Source organism: Juglans regia, chromosome 1, assembly GCF_001411555.2.
Source record: "Juglans regia cultivar Chandler chromosome 1, Walnut 2.0, whole genome shotgun sequence".
Lineage (NCBI taxonomy): Eukaryota > Viridiplantae > Streptophyta > Magnoliopsida > Fagales > Juglandaceae > Juglans > Juglans regia.
Window position 1 is genome coordinate 31263264 of NC_049901.1, and position 17405 is coordinate 31280668.

Genomic DNA, 17405 nt, shown 5'->3' on the forward strand with positions numbered 1-17405 from the left:
TGGAAGCACAATATACCAAGGAACTCAAGAAATGCCAAGCACTTTGAGAACAATATAGCAGCATTTTACGATTTAAAGCAAACATGAACATCACATATTAAGTTCACCCATCATACTGACCACATAGCATCAAGGAAATGATGAATGAAAGACTCTTGGATGGAGAACATGGAAATAAAGATCAAGGAAACAAACACGACCAAGTTACACCTCTATTAAAATATAGGAAACTCTACTCATTTAATTGGAATTCATTCAGCTTAATCAAGGGAAACATATAAAACGGCATGAAAATTTTGAACAAGTTCAACGAGATAATCTTAATAAAAGAAGTGAAAGAACGATGACTTGACGAGTGTAATTTTAGTACAATAGGAGTGACTCCATTGTTGGGTAAAGAAATTCTACATGTATTTGTGTAAACATTCTCTGGAAGCAAACTTAAATAATTAGAATCATTGACTATGCTTAAAAGGATTCCAACTTGCACCAAGAACCATGACTGCAAGGAAAAAACACAAGACTCTAGAAGCCAATGCATGAATTACAATAGTAGATGTGTTGATCATACATCTACACTTCCACAAAATGTTGAACATCCCTTTAAAGGAAAATAACTTGAGCAAAACATACATTATTTGGCAGGATGAAAATTAAATAGTTCCAACTCACCTAGTCCCTGATGGACACAAATTCATAATTGCGCATTTGATCAAATTTGATCACACAACCACTGCAGTCAGAGTAATTAGCAGCGTCAAGGAAAAATAAGCAGAGAACTTTCAAAGATATCCCAGTCCAACATCATCAAAAAGTACTCGTTCCATGAAGAGCAGAATGGACTCCTTAATATACATCAAGGTACGATGAAAGTATTACATTCCCACATTTCTTTTTATAAGTAATACATTCCCACATTGCCATTCTCAACTCATGAAATCAATCCAATAAATTTCAAGGCTGGGTTATAACGTGAAATAGAAAGATATTGAACCCACAAATCCAAAGAACTTACGAGTATGTAGGTCATGTGAGTTTTTTCTATGATCAACGCTGGAAAATATCAGTTGATCTTGTCCATCATCACAAGAATGGCCTCTTGTCAATCATCATATCCATCCTCATCGTCATTGTCATCATCGTCATGATACTCACCAACAAACATGGAAACCCTGTTTCCAGTTTTTTCATTGCTAGATTGATCCAAATTTCCTGCAAGTTGCTTCGCTTGCTCTAGTTCTTCTGCTGTTTTTGCCAAAGACAGAAGAATATTCTTTGCTTTCTGATCAGGAGGAAACCCACAAGACTCCATTTCCTTATACCAAACAACAGCACCACCAAAACCACCATTCTTTCCATACGCATCCATGATTGTGGTCAAGATGGTTTGATTTGCTTTCAGACCACATGACTGCATTTCCTCATATATGTCCATCATTTTCTCAAGATTATTAATCTTTGCATATCCCTTGATCAGTGCTCCATATGTCACAACATTAGGTTCAAATCCATCTTGTTTTAGCCTTCTGAAGAATTTTTCAGCACCCTCCATGTCAGAAGCATTGACATAAGCTGATAACATAGTCGTATAAGAGCAAAGATCTGGGGTAAACCTGAAAATAAATCTATGATAAGAATAGTGCACCTTTCTCACTGAAGAGCAGATATATACGGCAGATCTTACTGCCATAAGTGTGGCAAAATGCTCCTCTTAACAGTGTTTTCTATCTAGGAGTGCATGTACTTGGTCATTGTATACTCCCCATTTTTGACACTTGACAGAAAAGAATGCATACAATAAATACGCTATTTTTTGTTGCTCTATAAGACATTTTTATTTTTAGATTTTCTACATCACAAATATTCATAGAGGTGATCGGTTATACATCAATAATCGAAGTCTCAAATGAACATCTACAGGGAGTCCTTGTGCTCAAAGGCTCAAAGGAAGAGATATAAATAGTTGACGTGAATCAAAATCTGAAGGAGAATGGCGAATTGAACCAATTCACTGTTCAAAAGACCAATATACAAAAATAAGTTATAAGAGAAAAGGAATGGGGTGGGGTGTAGAAGATTAGAGATATAATCAAATTTCTATGACTTGGTTCAAATCATTTAATCGAAATGGTGTCCTATTTAAAAAAAAAAAGAAAAAAAATTCCTCAAAAGTCAAAATAAATCAAATGAAAGTAACAAATGTAAAAAAAGACACGTGGAAGGGGGCCAATAGGATTGACTGACGAAAGGATGGAAGCAAGAACACATGGACATACAGACAATAAGATGGACAGGAATGGATGGACGTGCGTGTAAATTGGTGTGACGAGTAACATTTCCCAACTCACAGAAAACATCTATAAAAAAATAAATGAACCACAAGATGTTTTGAGACTTAAGACGGCAGTAGTAATGATAAGGCATCAATCGCCTCATGGTGGGAGGACATGGACCCAACAACTGCTAGATCCTACCCAGAATATAGTTTAAAGACATAAACCATGCATCCCATTCCTCTGGACTACGCTTGAAAAAGTGAAGAAAAAACTTGAAATATTTAGTCAAAATTATCATCTAGTTTCTAAAACATATCACCTCATAAAAGAGCCCATGCAGTACATTATCTTCTATGTATCACTACTGAGCACAATGGCGAGGGTTTTTTGTTTCTTAGAAATCAAGAATGAGAAGCCTCAATACTTTGCAATGTACAAATTCTCCGTTGGCAAAAAGATAGTAAACACAATGCATGTAAGGAAAACATTACCTGTCTCTTTTCATACTTTTAAACAAGATGCGAGCTTGCTCCACCATCCCAGAGATAGCAAATGCATCAAGCATGATGTTATAAGCCTTGTGGGTTGGCCTGGAGAGAGAGAGAGAGAGAGAGTGTGTGTGTGTTAGGTATTCTATACTTCAACACCAATAGTGATCTATAATATTGTAGTGTAATGGCAGTAATAACAAATGGATATGAGTCAAGCAATGGAGGGGAAGTAGCACCAAAAGGGTTGGGGTTGGCCATTAATTGGCTAGTTAGTTGCCATCAGCCTGGCTTGGTAAGTAATCAAGATAACATGGCACAGCAACTTAAAGCTCAGAGTTCTGCATAACCAATAATTACAAGAAACAAGGCCAAATAATCCTAACCCAGTTGTAGATAAAGTTTGTAAAATAATTATAGATTGTTTTTTCTGGAGTTCATAAAATTGGTTTCTGTTCTATTGGCCACAGTTTGGGGGGAGGCGGGTTTGGATTTCACAAACTCAGCAGCAAACCAATAGAAACAAAACATATCTGATAAGCAAATTTATTCATTCAAATACAAAAAGCAAAATATATGCAGAGGAGCCAAGGATAAACTTAGTTTCATCAAGTTCAGTAAGCTAGAGTGAAATCAATTCAGCTTTTTTCTTTCTTTTTCTTTTTCTTTTTTCTTTTTGATAAGTGAAATCAGTTATACTAAGATGAGTGTTTGCTCTCAAATTTAACTTTCAAAATGTTAAGTTCCCCATAAGAGAAGAACATTTATGAATGTGCCCACACACCTGACACCAGCATCGAGCATCTCCTCAAAAACCGCTAGCGCTTCATCCTCCCTTCTTGCTTTTCCATAAGCATTAATAAGTAGGGCATAGCTGACAACATCAGGTTGAAGACCAGCTCTTTGCATCTAAAATCAGGCATATAGTTCAAAAAATTGATGAATTTAATATTCAAAAGAGATTAAAAGACATAGACACTAGAAATATTTTTTTTACAAGTAGCATGGATACTAGACCGATGAAAGATAAAACAGGGATAAAACTACCTTTAAATACCCATGAATATTCAAGAAGCTCTTTCATACATATGATGCTCATTTGAGCCCAAGGATACAAGACTTGATGCTTGATATGCGAGTTGGTATTTGGTATCAATTTCCATAAAACATATTGTAATACACCAAGCGTGGAACTCATAATTCAAAAAACCTAGGAAGATAAGTAGGATCATAACATACATTTCGGTATATGAAGCTATGGAAAACCCCAGATAAGATAGAATAAAAGTCAGGTAAGAAGTTTAAACATCCAACCCTTCGGACATAAAGTTCAAAAGGGGACTGTATACTTGAACCAGAACGTGCCACGTCAAAGATAGGAAAGCCTGTGATACTTGCACAGGTGGATTAAGAGGCACAAACACAGAAAAGACCAAAAAAGTTACTGTTCATGACCAGTCCGTGCCCCAATCATTTCTCTTTTTTTAATAGTACTAAAACAAAAAAGCAACACATCTAACAGTATGGAGGATGAATAAATATATACCATTAGCCAAGGCCCACATTAACAAAAAAAATTTTTTTTTTTTTCCTTTTTGATGAGCAACACAAAAATGAATCTTAAGACACAGTAAAGGCATAGAGCATCATAATGACCCATATAAATATCCAACAGCTAGTGCCCAAAGCAGTGACCCTCAATTGAACCTTGAAAAATTTAGGAAACAGCATAAATCAATGTAAATGTACCTCAATTTTAAATAATGATACTGGTTGTCTGTATGTCCATAAAGGACATCCATCAACATCACTAAATCATAAGAATTTTCAGGACGTTATTTTATGAAAAGATACATACATATACGGCATTATAACATTAGAAAACAATAATTTCTCTTGTTCTAAAATATTAGAAGAGTAACCGTACTAACTTTCACCAAAGAAAATAAAAATTGCATGAGAAATAAATAAGATAACAAAAGATCTTTATTTTGAAAGGGACTCTCAGAATGAGAGCAGCGTTTGATGTTTCAAATTCCTATGAATAAAAGATCATCTAGAAACAGCAGGAATGGAAATTGAAGATCAATAGATCATGTAGGAACAGAGGATTGGGGAACTATTATTGCATGCTTATAGTCTATTAGCCAAATAATTTGTCATTAGGGACTGTGCATGTGATATTACAGATCCATAGATCCACATAAATCAAATTTTCCAAAAAAATTAATATATATTCTTACATACATATATATATATATATATATGAAAGGAAAATCAGAATGTTCTTTATAATATTACCTGGTCATAGATCTTTGAAACTTCCTTGTAGTTAGTCTCAAATGACATTAAGCTATTATATGTAACTGTTGATTGTGGAACTCCTCTCTCTGTCATCAGTGCAAATACTTTTCGAGCTTTTTCATAACTCCCAGCCTTCTTATACATATAGATCATCATGTGAAAGATCTTTTGGTCTGGCTTCAGAGGTGATTTTTCCTCACTCAAAAGGGTCTCAAATATTTCTTCAGCCTCCTTGAACTTACGACCCTGAAGTACATTACATTATAAATATTGGATGAATCAAAGTTTGAATTACATTTAGGTTACACAGTCACATCTATAAAAAAAAATAAGGTTAATTCCTTAAAAAAAACAAAAGGAAAGAATGGGATTGCATATTCAGTCTCGTAAAGATTACATTATCCATACTACATGGAGCAGGACATATAATGTTAGCTATGCAACATGTCGAAGTTTCAATTCTATCTGTTTTAAAAAAGTTGTTACCATTTTGGGGTGTCCACTAGCCATCCCCAAACATGTCAGGTTTTAATCAAGTCAAAACTTGGAGTTCCATCCACTTTCAGTTGTGGATTGCAGTTCATTAAATTCTTTGTACTGCCTCAAAAAATGCCTATTACGATAATTTCAGATTGTGGCCTTTCCCTGCTAGATACTAGTTGCCTAATTCAAATCCCCTTTCATACATAAATGGCCGCAAATTATTGTACTCAATATTTTAGAGTTAAAACTGCATTTCTAATTCTACGAGTACAAACTGGCCGGGAAAATGTAATCTACTTTCCAATTTGTTTTGAGCTTACACCTTCTGCGGCCTAACTTTGAACTAGTCATTCATTGAACCACATACAGCACATGTACGACTGAAGATCAATGTTCCCCCTTCTCTTCCAAGCAAGAGCATTAAATGAAACCAATCAACCCCAAAACAGGAAAAAGGAAAAAGTGATGACCTTATAACAAAATGTCAAGAAATAAAAGTTTGGAGAAACATTAGAATATGGGACCTTAAGATCCCACACTATAATAGGAAGGTTATATGCAATATGCGTATTCACAAACATAGCTGCCACCCACATACTCAAACAGTCTAGTAAAACATAATTAGTTCTTATAATATCTAGTTTATGTGTAGAAAAAAGTTCAAAGAATAGAATAGGACACACCTAACTATGCATGTAGAGTCAATACAAATTCTCAAATCTTGTTTAAAATACTTTATAAGAGCAAAAAGTTATTTAGCTTATTAAAATTACATGTCTCAATTACTTCAAAAAATACATGGTTCAGCTGATGACAAACGTGCCCATAATCCAATTGGCACTTAATTCATCAAGTGTCAAGGTACAGAAGGTAGTTGAGGAAAGAGATGGCACTCTATGGTGCATATGGAGGGAAAGAAATGACTGAATTTTTTAAGTTAGCATAAGGACTCTAGAGGTCCTTAGGGCTTTCTTTCCCAATTCACATTATCCTTGGATGGCAGCTCACCTATGTTTCTTTACCTTCAGCTTCCAAAATATTTTTCACCTATTTATCTTACTTTGGAAAAAGACATTAAGAATCTGAATCATCAAGATAACTAGGCAAAGATTCAAAGGCTTATGTTTAAAGCTAAAAATATAGATATTTGGAGATAATGAGATGTTCAGTTTAAGGTTTTAAAACAAAAGGTTTAAAAATATTACCTCCACAAATATCTTAAGTATTATTTGATATGTCAAAGCTGAAGGTTCAGGGCCAGAAGACTGCATCCTTCGAAATATCGCTTCTGCATTATTGTATCGGCCCCCCTTTCCATATGCTTCCATAAGAGCAGTGTGAGTTATCACACTTGGTGCATACCCCTTCTTACTCATCAAACTAAAAATTTTCTCAGCCGGGTTGAAGTCTCCTTGCTTTCCATAAGCCGTAATAAGCATGAGGAAATCCATTTCACTGAAATCCCACCAGCTCTGAGACTTGAGCCATTCAAGGATCTAGATTACAAAGCAAAATAGCATTTAATATGCAACTAGAACATAAAAACATATCGACAACCAAAATAACAAGCTCAGGAACAGCATAAGAAATTGTCCTTAATGGAAAGAATACATGCCAAATAATATATAAGCAATTAAATAATTTGCTACCCATCAGTCAAGCATCTAGTAGAGCCACCCAACCAAGATGCAAAGCCTTAAATGACTTGCATTGATCTGGAATACGCCTTTGATAAAATTAGAATATAATCATTCCTTCACAGTTTCTCATCCTCGAGAGGTTATAAGATGACAGTCTGAACCTACCTGATTTTATTTTCTGACAACCTGTTGATGCAAGATGAAAATCTTTATTTACCCGACCTCCTTTAAGACGAAAAATTTCATCCATTTACTTTTGTGAAGTCGAAAATGCACTTGGAGCTCCATCAGTTCATGCACACTCTGATTCCAATTGCTAAAACAGTAACACTTAATCCATAGTAAAGCGCAAGAAAACGAATGTTTGTGCATCTACCTCTCTAACAAGGTTCCATTTCTTTAGCTGCTTTAATCTGACCAAGGTCCCGAGCACCATGTCTCTAGAAATGGCCTGCTTTGTAGCCCTCTCACGTTTGAGCACCGAAACCGCAGAACCTGTCTCTACAATTTCGGTCATCAGTCTCCTCCAATTTTTCTGATACGCTTCGTCTGCTGCATCCCGGAAAACCTCCGGTTTCTTCCGCTTCTGCGTGAACTTCCTCGGTGCCAACATTCCCATACAAATAACCGCAACTTTTCCCCGTATCTTAACACTGAATTTCCCATAATTTGCATTCACATTTGATTTACTGAAATAGAGTCAAAATGCACATTTAAAATATTATCACTTCCCAATGTCACTACGAACCCCAAAAACGGATTATTAAATAGCCCTTAAAGCATACAATTTTCGTGCATGAGTGGTTTCCTCTTGCATAGCGATGTGTATTGTTGCAAATTTGAGTTCCTAAATAGTTCAATTGCCGCATTTTATTAAATCAGAGACAGCCAGAAAGGTTTTTGAGGGGAAAACACACAAAAAAAAAGGTATCTGAAAGGAGAATAACGGGTTTTACAGAGGTTTATCAAATACACAGAGAGAGAGAGAGAGTTAGAGCAAACCTGCAGTTATTAAGTGGAATTGAAGAAAGGAAGGGTTTGAGAAATAGGGTTTGAGGCATTGACAGAGAAAGGAAGGAAGCTTGTAGTAATCTTTAAGCTGGAAGGAAATATTATCAACCGGATTTGTGTGAAGAAAAGCTGCTGCAGACACCGAGAGCGCCGTCTATACTGCTTAAATACAAATATCTTATCTCATTTAAATTAAGATATTTAAATTAGAATTTTTCTTTAAATTAAAACGAGCATTGAACTGATGCGCTCTCTCTCTCTCTCTCTCTCCATCCTTGTACTAGTGGTTATAAATCTCCCAGACAGAAGATATCGTCAGACATTCAACGTATACGACTTCCACCGTGTTTCCGAATATGAATAGTTTTTTCTTCTTCTTATTTCTGAATCGAATATGAGTAATTAAACATAGCAATAGTAGCTTAAAAAGGGAAGGAAAAAATAGTATTGATTTGTACGAGTTTTTAATAATCAAGTTATGTATTACCCTTTTGTTAAAAAGGACCTCATCGAGTGCGGAATTGGACATCGCTTATTACCAATTTTTTTACATTATCATTTTCCACCTATAGTGACATAGTTTAATAACTGAAATGGATGTGAGGGGTGGAGATATTTCACGTGTTGATTTGGACCGAGGGTCTAGGAAACGACTTGATATTTTACAATGTGATTTGGGCATTGGGTGCTAAGTGATGTTTACTTTGTATTTGGACTATGGGTACTTGGTAATGCTTATGGTGATTTATGATTATGTTGTTTTGCTCGGAGGTTGGTAGCTCATTATACTTATGATATATGTGATTTCGGGTTTTATTTACATGAATCTTATGAATTCATATTCGTCGTCATTGTTTTACATTGTTAGTGTTGTTATGGGTTTAAACTTACTGAGATTTTATTAAATAATCACCATAGTAGTTCTACTACAATTTCACTCCTTGGAACTGTATGTTTTGATACAGATGAGGGTTACTTCGAGGGGGAAGGACCAGTGCAGGCCAATGAATAACTGACTCCATTAAGTTTACAATCTTTTGTAAATTTATGATGTTTATTGTATTTGGACAACAAACAGGTTATCGTGTAATATCATTTGAGTTGGGTGATAAAAAAATACTGGTTTGTAATTATTTTGTTGATGACGTGGTAGTGACATATGAATATTTTTATTGTTGGGCGAGAAATGTGTAAACCTTTGGTATTATCATTATTAGTTTGCAACTAATATCTTACTATTCCCATTGCGACATTGATACAAATGTGTGCTTAGGATACGAGCACACAAGTCATGACTTTAGGTAAAGGATGTAGCCAGTTTGGCATGCATCCTGGGCATTGCATGTAATAGTCCGCCAGAAATTAAGTGGATGAATTCTTTTAGACTTTAGGAATATCATGAAAATCCCAAAAATATCTCACGAATCGAGCAATCGCATAGGATTGAATCTATCAACATAATCAGTTTCTGGCCCACTTAGGTGTCAAAAATACGATTTTATTTATTTGAGGTACTTAAGAATGTAAGAATGAGAAACGATCTGTGTTATTAGTCTCAGATGAATATTTAGGATTTTACAGCGCAATAAAATGATTTTCGTCTCCGGACAACAATTGCTAGAAAACGCGTTTTTATTTGTTTGGGACACTTAGGAGTTGAATTTTGCAAAATGAAGTACGCTCCTAGTTTCGTATGAATATTTAGGATTTTATGGTGTAAAGTTATTTTCACAATTTTTTGAGTGAATAGTGACTTATGTGCAAGCGTCATGTGGCACTTAGTTCAATTGTTTTTAGATTACAGTGTGGAATGTCCAAATTAGGTTATGAAAGTTTTATTTGAGCACTTGGCAAGATCTTAGCCACACTTGGTGAGTAATATTGGACATTTGGCACCAAGAGGAACCATGAGATGGAAATGTGAAGGAAATGAAGGAAAAATCAAGTTTTGTGATCATGCCACCTAAGCCAAATACTATTCCATCCAACCATCAATTTGGTGCCAAACCAAATAGGGTTTCAACCCTAGCGAAACCCCAAATACTTAGGATCCAATTAAAACCCCAAATGCCTTGTTAAAGCCAAAACCCTAAATGGTTTCCCAAACCTCAAATGGTTACCTCAAACCTTCATTTCATCTCATCATTACAATTTTCTCAAACTCTCATACAAAATATAATAAACAATTCAACATTTTCAAATCTCAATTCAACTTTTTCAAATCTTAAAACACTAATAATATTTAAAAATAATATTTTAAACTTTCATCTAAAACAAAAAATTATCATCTCACTCCCCAAACTAAGTGTTGGTCGGTTTTAGTTTAGTGTATAATCATTTGATTAAATCACTTTTACATACTATGAACCACGCAAATTCATATAATTACACTCTCATTCATTTTTTTTATACCATAGTATTTTAATTGGGCCAAGAAAAATTAGATTTGGACTTGTTAGAAACTCAAACCCCATTAAAACCCCGAATGTTGCCCATTCAGTTAAGGCCCACGAAATTGTACCACCAAGGCAAGACATGTAGAGGAAGTTTCCCTCATTCCATGAGTGTCCTTTCACTGCCAAAGTCAGCTTCAAATAGTGATTGATGGAAAGGCCAAGAGCCACCTCACCACCTTCCTCTCACATGGTAGTAGTAGTCTAAAAAACCATGGGTTGTGACACCTGGTTTTGCTGACACCACATCACCCAAAAGTCACTTTCACATCTCCTCTCAATCCCTCCTGAAGTATAAGTCTAGTCCATGGTCATTTCATTAGTCCTTTGTCACTTTAGAAATACTTTATTGGAGAGAAATTCAGAGGAACTCTCGGACAGCTTTTCTGACATTTCTTGCTCGAATTTTTTGAACCTTTTGTAAGTGGATTATCACAAACCTCTCTTCAAATAATGAGGGAAAGTGCGGCGGATCTGGGTGGTGAAGGGCAGTGCGAGGTGACAGAGGTGGTCAGCCGATTATTTCTATGATGTATGGGTGACTCCCGATGGTGTGAGGCAGTGTCTTCTGAGTGTCTCTTGGCTATTTCTAGCAAGTGGGTGTCTTGGTTTGGGAGTTTGGATTCTCTCTCAGTGGTTTCCGATAGCTCACAATATCGGTTTGCAAGGTGGGGCTGGGAGGTTGACGATGGAGACTAGTGGTTTGGTTCAGTAGCTTGGCTAGAAAATTTGGGATTCTCGATTTGAAGAAAGAAGTGCTACGGTGCAGTGTAAGAGTGGATTGTTGTTGTGTTTTTGAGATTGTAGACGAAAGAATTGGTTGTACGAGTTCAGCTCGGAGTCAAACAATGACTGCTAGAAGTCAGGAATTCAGTCTTGATCAAGTGTTTAAGCTAGAACAGCCTATTTGATGAAATTGTGTAAGACGATTACTCTAATAAATTTGTATGTAATTGGTTGGTTTACTGATAATGCAATAGTTTTGGAATTGAGAGAGGGATGAATTAAACATGAAACATTTATTGGATAAATGACTACGATTTTAAGAAACATAAGAGTTTTAGATAAAAGTTGGTAGGAAATTTCCAGGGTGACCCGATCAATGGATTTGGATTCAAAACTTACTAAAATCTAAACTGATGATTTAAAATGAGGAAAATTCTAAACTGGAGATTTAACTACGTTCATCCCTTTAATAAATAAACTAATAATAATAACCTGAATTAAAATGTTTATGATAATATCAAGATTAATTTCAAATAAATGAATATTCTGAAATTATTTTTAAATCCTAATTTTAGACCTTATAAAATTATTTCTATTTTGTCCTTAGAATTATTGACTTGTTAAATCTAATTTAGGCCCAACAAAATTATTCATATTGCATCTATAATAATACTGGATCGGGTCATTACATTTACACTCGCAACATTTATGTAAGCATTGATAATTAAGAAGTTTTTATGGCATTTAGTTTTTATGCTAGTAATTAAGAAGTTTATCTGGCATTTTCATTGTTACACCAACAATAATGTATAATTGTTCCGATGTTCACGAAGCATTGAAGAAAATATATGATGAATTAATTTTGTATTATACATCTAATTATATAACCAAATCCCTTATTTCTCTCATGTCAATCCTATTATCTCCCTTCCAAATTAATCAGTCAACCCACTCTCTCTGCCATAAGTTTTTTAAGTATTGCCCTAGAATTTCACATAAAGTGGCCTACTCCCATACATAAACCATCCCTAAATTTCTCCCCATTTCGAACTTCATATTTTTTTAAGTATTGCCCTGGGTTTTTCTAGGTAGTGGCTTGCTCCCATATGGTAGCCATATCCCTAAACTTCTCCCTCCTCTCTTTCACACTTCACCTCTTTTTTCTTTTCATGCCTCTAGATTTTTCTAGGAAGTGACTTGGGCCCAATTGTAAATCATATCCCTTAATTTACCTATCTTTCATTTCTCACCATTTATCTCTATGTTTAGGAATAGAAAAAAGCTATTTTATACATACGCTCTCCCTTACTCGTAAATCATATTCATCTTTGTCTTCCACTCTTTGTGAAAATATTGGTTTCTCTTTGTCTTACTATTAATGTCATCATTGTGTCATATGTCGAGTTAGGACAACATAACACTTTGAAAGGCATGGGCTTTTATAAGTTGGTCGTAATTAAATAACTAATGGGCCCAAGTGTAAGAGTAGATATCAATGATAAGTGAGCCCAATTGTAGTTAAGGGCCTATTAGTATGTGGCGACTGAAATGTATAAGAGATTACATAGTTTGTACAATGGACATTAGGTGAAAAATACAATAATCTCATGTTCTTTTCTCTTCTTTTTGCATAACTTCTCTCTTCTTCTTCATCTTCTTCTTCTTCTTGGTATCTTCGTGTGAGGGCTTGTGACAACTTAGTATAAGAGATTGAAGATATATCTTTCTCAAATGGTTGAAGGGACTCGGTTTAATCAGTTGCAAGATTTTTTATCCACTCTCAAGAAGTTTGCAGAGTCGCATCAGAAGGCATTGGAGTTGGAGGTGGTTTCTTTGAAGAAGTCCTTCGATTCTCAACAAAGGACTCTGGAGTTACTAATCTTGCGATCGAAAGGGCTCACTAAGTAAATGCAAATGATGAATCAGAGTAGATGTGGGGAAACATCATCTTCTGGGAATAACAGTAATAGAGAGTATGCAATGGAAGTCAGCCATGGTGAACATACCAGATTCATCCGAACTGATTTTCTTACCTTTAGTGGTGAGGATCCTGCTACATGGTTGTACAAGGTGAATCATTTCTTTTCTTATCATAATACTCCTCCACAACAAAAGTTTCCCTTAGCATCTTTTCATATGGAGGGCAAGGCCCTCATTTGGTTTTAAGATTTGAAGGAGTCAGGAAAGTTGACTAATTGGGATGTTTTTGTTAAAGTGTTTCTGTTAAGGTTTGGGACCAGTTGCTATGATGACCCTGTGGAAGCCTTAACAAGGCTTAGGCAGACTGGTTCTGTAAGGGAATATATAACTAATTTGAAGGATTGTCAAACAAACTTAGGGGGTCATCAGAAAACTACAAGTTAAGTTGTTTTGAGTGGCCTAAAAGATGAGATAAGATTACCTGTTAGAATGTTCAGCCCCACAATATTTATTTTCTGACTATGGACTTGTCAAGATTCAAGAAGAACATGTTCATATCAATAAGAAAATGGTAAGAACTAACAACAGTTATGGGTAAAGTGGAGTTACAAAAGGGCCATTAGTTCCTAGAGGAGATAGTATCAAGAATAGTAATATGACCAACCTACCAATTTAGAACATTTCTCAACCCCAAATGAAAGATAGAAGGGAGAGGGGTCTTTGTTACTATTATGACTCTACATGAGTGCCTGGACACAAGTGTAAAAGTCCCAAGTTATTCTTGATTGAAGAAATTGAGGAAGAATTTCGTAGTGTGGAAGAAAGTGATGGGAAAGGGAAGGAATTAGTTGGGGCAAATCTATCTCTATGTTTATTGGAACAATTTGGCAAACCAGAGATATCTTTGCATGCTATTCCAAGTGTTGTGGACCCAAAATAATGAGAATAAAGGGCTGAATTGGCATGCAGTGGGTAGACATTTTAATTGACACTGGTAGTACCCACAATTTTGTAGATCCAACTATTGTGAAGAAAACTTAGTTGATGGTTAATTCTTAGGAAAATATTCGAGTGAAAGTGGCCAATGGGGATTAGATTGTGAGTGAAGGGAGTTGTGATGTAGTTTCAATGATGATACAAGGGACTGTGTTTTCTGTGGATGTTTTTGTGCTGGTTTTGGTAGGCTGTGATGTAGTTCTTGGAATACAGTGATTGCAAACATTAGGTAGTATTCTATGGAATTTTGAAGAAATTTCGATGTAGTTTTCTTATTTTGGTAAGAATTTTCATTTGAATGTATTGAAATGAACTAGATTATTAGAGGAGGCTTTTGATTTGAAATTAAGGAATTTGGAAAAGAATGGGCTATTATTGCATCTTATGGAGAAGCAACCAGAAGCTATCTAACCTCCTCAGATGGTTCAAGACCTGTTATCTACATACTGGGATGTATTTGTTGAACCCAAGGGGTTACCTCCTAACAGGTCTCATGACCATGCTATCCATTTACAACCTGGATCTAAGGTTGTATCTGTTAGACCTTACAGATACCCTTATTTTTAGAAGGAAGAAATTGAAAAGATAGTAAGAGAGCTCCTGCAGAATGGGGTGATATGCCCAAGTCAGAGCCCATTTTCATCTCCAGCTTTGCTAGAAAGAAAAGCATACGGTAGTTGAAGAATGTGCATAGGCTACAAGACTTTGAATAAAGAAACTATGAAGGACAAGTTTCCTATTATAGCGGTGGAAGAACTACTAGATGAGTTGTGTGGTTCTTGGATCTATTCTAAACTGGATCTAATATTTGGTTATCATTGGATTTAGGTGAGTGATGAGGATGTTGCTAAAACTGCCTTTGGAACTCATGAGGGTCAATATGAATTTTTAGTCATGTCATTTGGTTTGACTAATGCACTCTCCACTTCTCAATCATTAATGAACACTATTTTCAAGCCTTATTTGAGAAGATTCATCTTGTTTGTATTTTTATGATATCTTAGTGTATAGCAAAACTAAATTTGACCATGCTCAGCCTTTGCAAACCACCCTAGATATCTTGAGGTAGAATCAACTATTTTCCAAGATGAGTAAATGTAGATTTGGCTGTGATGAAGTGGATTATTTGGGACGCTTGGTTTCTGTGGATGAAGTAAGGGCAGATCCTGCTAAGTTAAAGGCTATGGTTGATTGGTCAGTTCCTAATTCAGTTAAATCATTTTGGGGTTTTTTGGGTTGAAATGGATATTATAGGAAGTTTATTCGTGGTTAGGGAGGTATTGCTGCTCCTCTTACTGTCCTATTGAAGAAAAACAGTTTTGTGTAGAATGTAGAAGCTTAAGACGCATTCCAAGTGTTGAAACAGGCTGTTATTTAACCACCAGTATTGACACTTCCTGATTTTTGTAAAATTTTTTGTCAATGAATGTGGTGCTTCATGCACAGGTATAGGGGCAGTTCTTATGCAGTAATCAAGGCCTATGACTTTCTTTAGTCAAGCCTTGAAAGGGAAGGCTCTAACACTGTCAACATATGAGAAGGAATTATTAGCCTTAGTGTTAGTTGTTCAAAGATGAAGGCCTTATCTATCGGGTCAGTCTTTTGTTGTTAAAATTGTCCACCAAAGTTTAAAGTACATGTTAGAACAAAGGATAGGTACTCTTATGCAGTAGAGATGGATAACGAAGCTATTGGGTTATGACATTGTTGTGGAGTATAAGCCAGGACAGGAGAATAGGGTGGCAGATACTTTGTCAAAACAGTTTGAGGAATTTTGTTTCGAAGGATCTGGGTCTTTATTTCTTATCTCTTTCCCTACTATGAATTGGTTGACTGAATTGAAGCAAAGTTATGCTAATGATTTTGAGTTGCAAGGACCTTTTAAAAAAGTGAATGAAGGTCAAGCCTCTTCGAGATTTTCTGTAAAAGGAGACTTACTATTCTATAAAGGCAAATTGTATGTGTAACAGCCCGCTAGAAATTCATTGGTGAAATTTTTATTGACTTTAGGAATCTCGTAAAAGCCTAATAAGTTTTTACGAATCGACCAATTGCATAGGTTTTAGTCTGTCAACATAGTCAGTGTTATCACTCACTATGGTGCTAGAAATATGAGTTTTATTTATTTGAGGTGGTTAGAAGTGTCAGAATGCATTATGGTCTACGCCATTAGACTCAGTGGATTATTTAGGATTTTATGGCGCAATAGCCTATTTTCATAATTCCGGACGAAACGTCTGTTGGAAATTGTGAAATTATTTTTAGGAGCAGTTAGAGGTTGAATTTCGGTAAACGATTTTCACTGTCGATTAATATGAATATTTAGGAATTTTTAGTGTCAAGTTTATGATTCACTTTTTCGGAGTGAATAGTAACCTTGGTAAGCGCACTAATTGCAGTGTTTCAAAATCACAGTGTAGAATGTCCAAATTAGATTAGTGAAGTTTTATTTGGACACTTGGCAAGATCTTAGCCACACTTAGTGAATAATATTAGATACTTAGCACCATGAGGAACGTTTGTTGGATTTGAAGGAATCAAGGTGTGAGATTATGCCACCTAAGCAAAATTTTGTTTCATCTGCTCAACCAAATTGTGTCAGACCAAAGAGATTTTCAATCCTAGTGAAACCCTAAATGGTGAGAATCCAATTGAAAGCCCTAAAGCTTTGTTGAAGTCGAAACCCTAAACGGTTTCCCCAAAACCCTAAAGTTGGCCTCTAAACATTTTCTAATCTGATTTATAGCATTGTGTTTAATCACTTCCACATGCTATTAATCCTTCAAATTTGTGTTAAAACATCATTATCCAACCTCGTTAACCTTGAAAAATTGATTGGACCAAGTGATATTGGATTTGGGCTTGATAGCAACCCAAACCCTCTTTAAACCCCAAAATTTAGGCCCATTCGGTTTAGGCCCTTTAAGACCCACGAATTTGGTCACCATAGGATTGCTTCATGGCTAAGTTTTGTACCCCCACTTGGCTGGCCAGATCTTTACAAGAAGGGCCTAGAAGGTTCTTGAAAGACAAAGCTAAAGGGCCACCTCACTCTTTCACTCTCACACTCCACCTTGAGAAAAGATCTTGGTCTGATTTTTATGAGAA

General features: G+C 35.6%; 1 protein-coding gene across 1 annotated transcript; it reads right to left on the bottom strand.

Annotated features, from left to right (window-relative positions):
- Positions 1-602: 602 nt before the first annotated feature.
- LOC108985692 (pentatricopeptide repeat-containing protein At3g59040) lies at positions 603-8470 on the bottom strand. Its single transcript, XM_018958087.2, has 7 exons — positions 8194-8470; positions 7568-7880; positions 6757-7047; positions 5066-5314; positions 3549-3673; positions 2768-2866; positions 603-1613 (listed from the first exon to the last, which is right to left on the bottom strand). The coding sequence occupies exons 1-7, from the start codon at positions 8250-8252 to the stop codon at positions 1103-1105; spliced, it is 1647 nt and encodes a 548-aa protein (XP_018813632.1). The 5' UTR covers positions 8253-8470; the 3' UTR covers positions 603-1102.
- Between the last annotated feature and the right edge of the window lie 8935 nt (positions 8471-17405).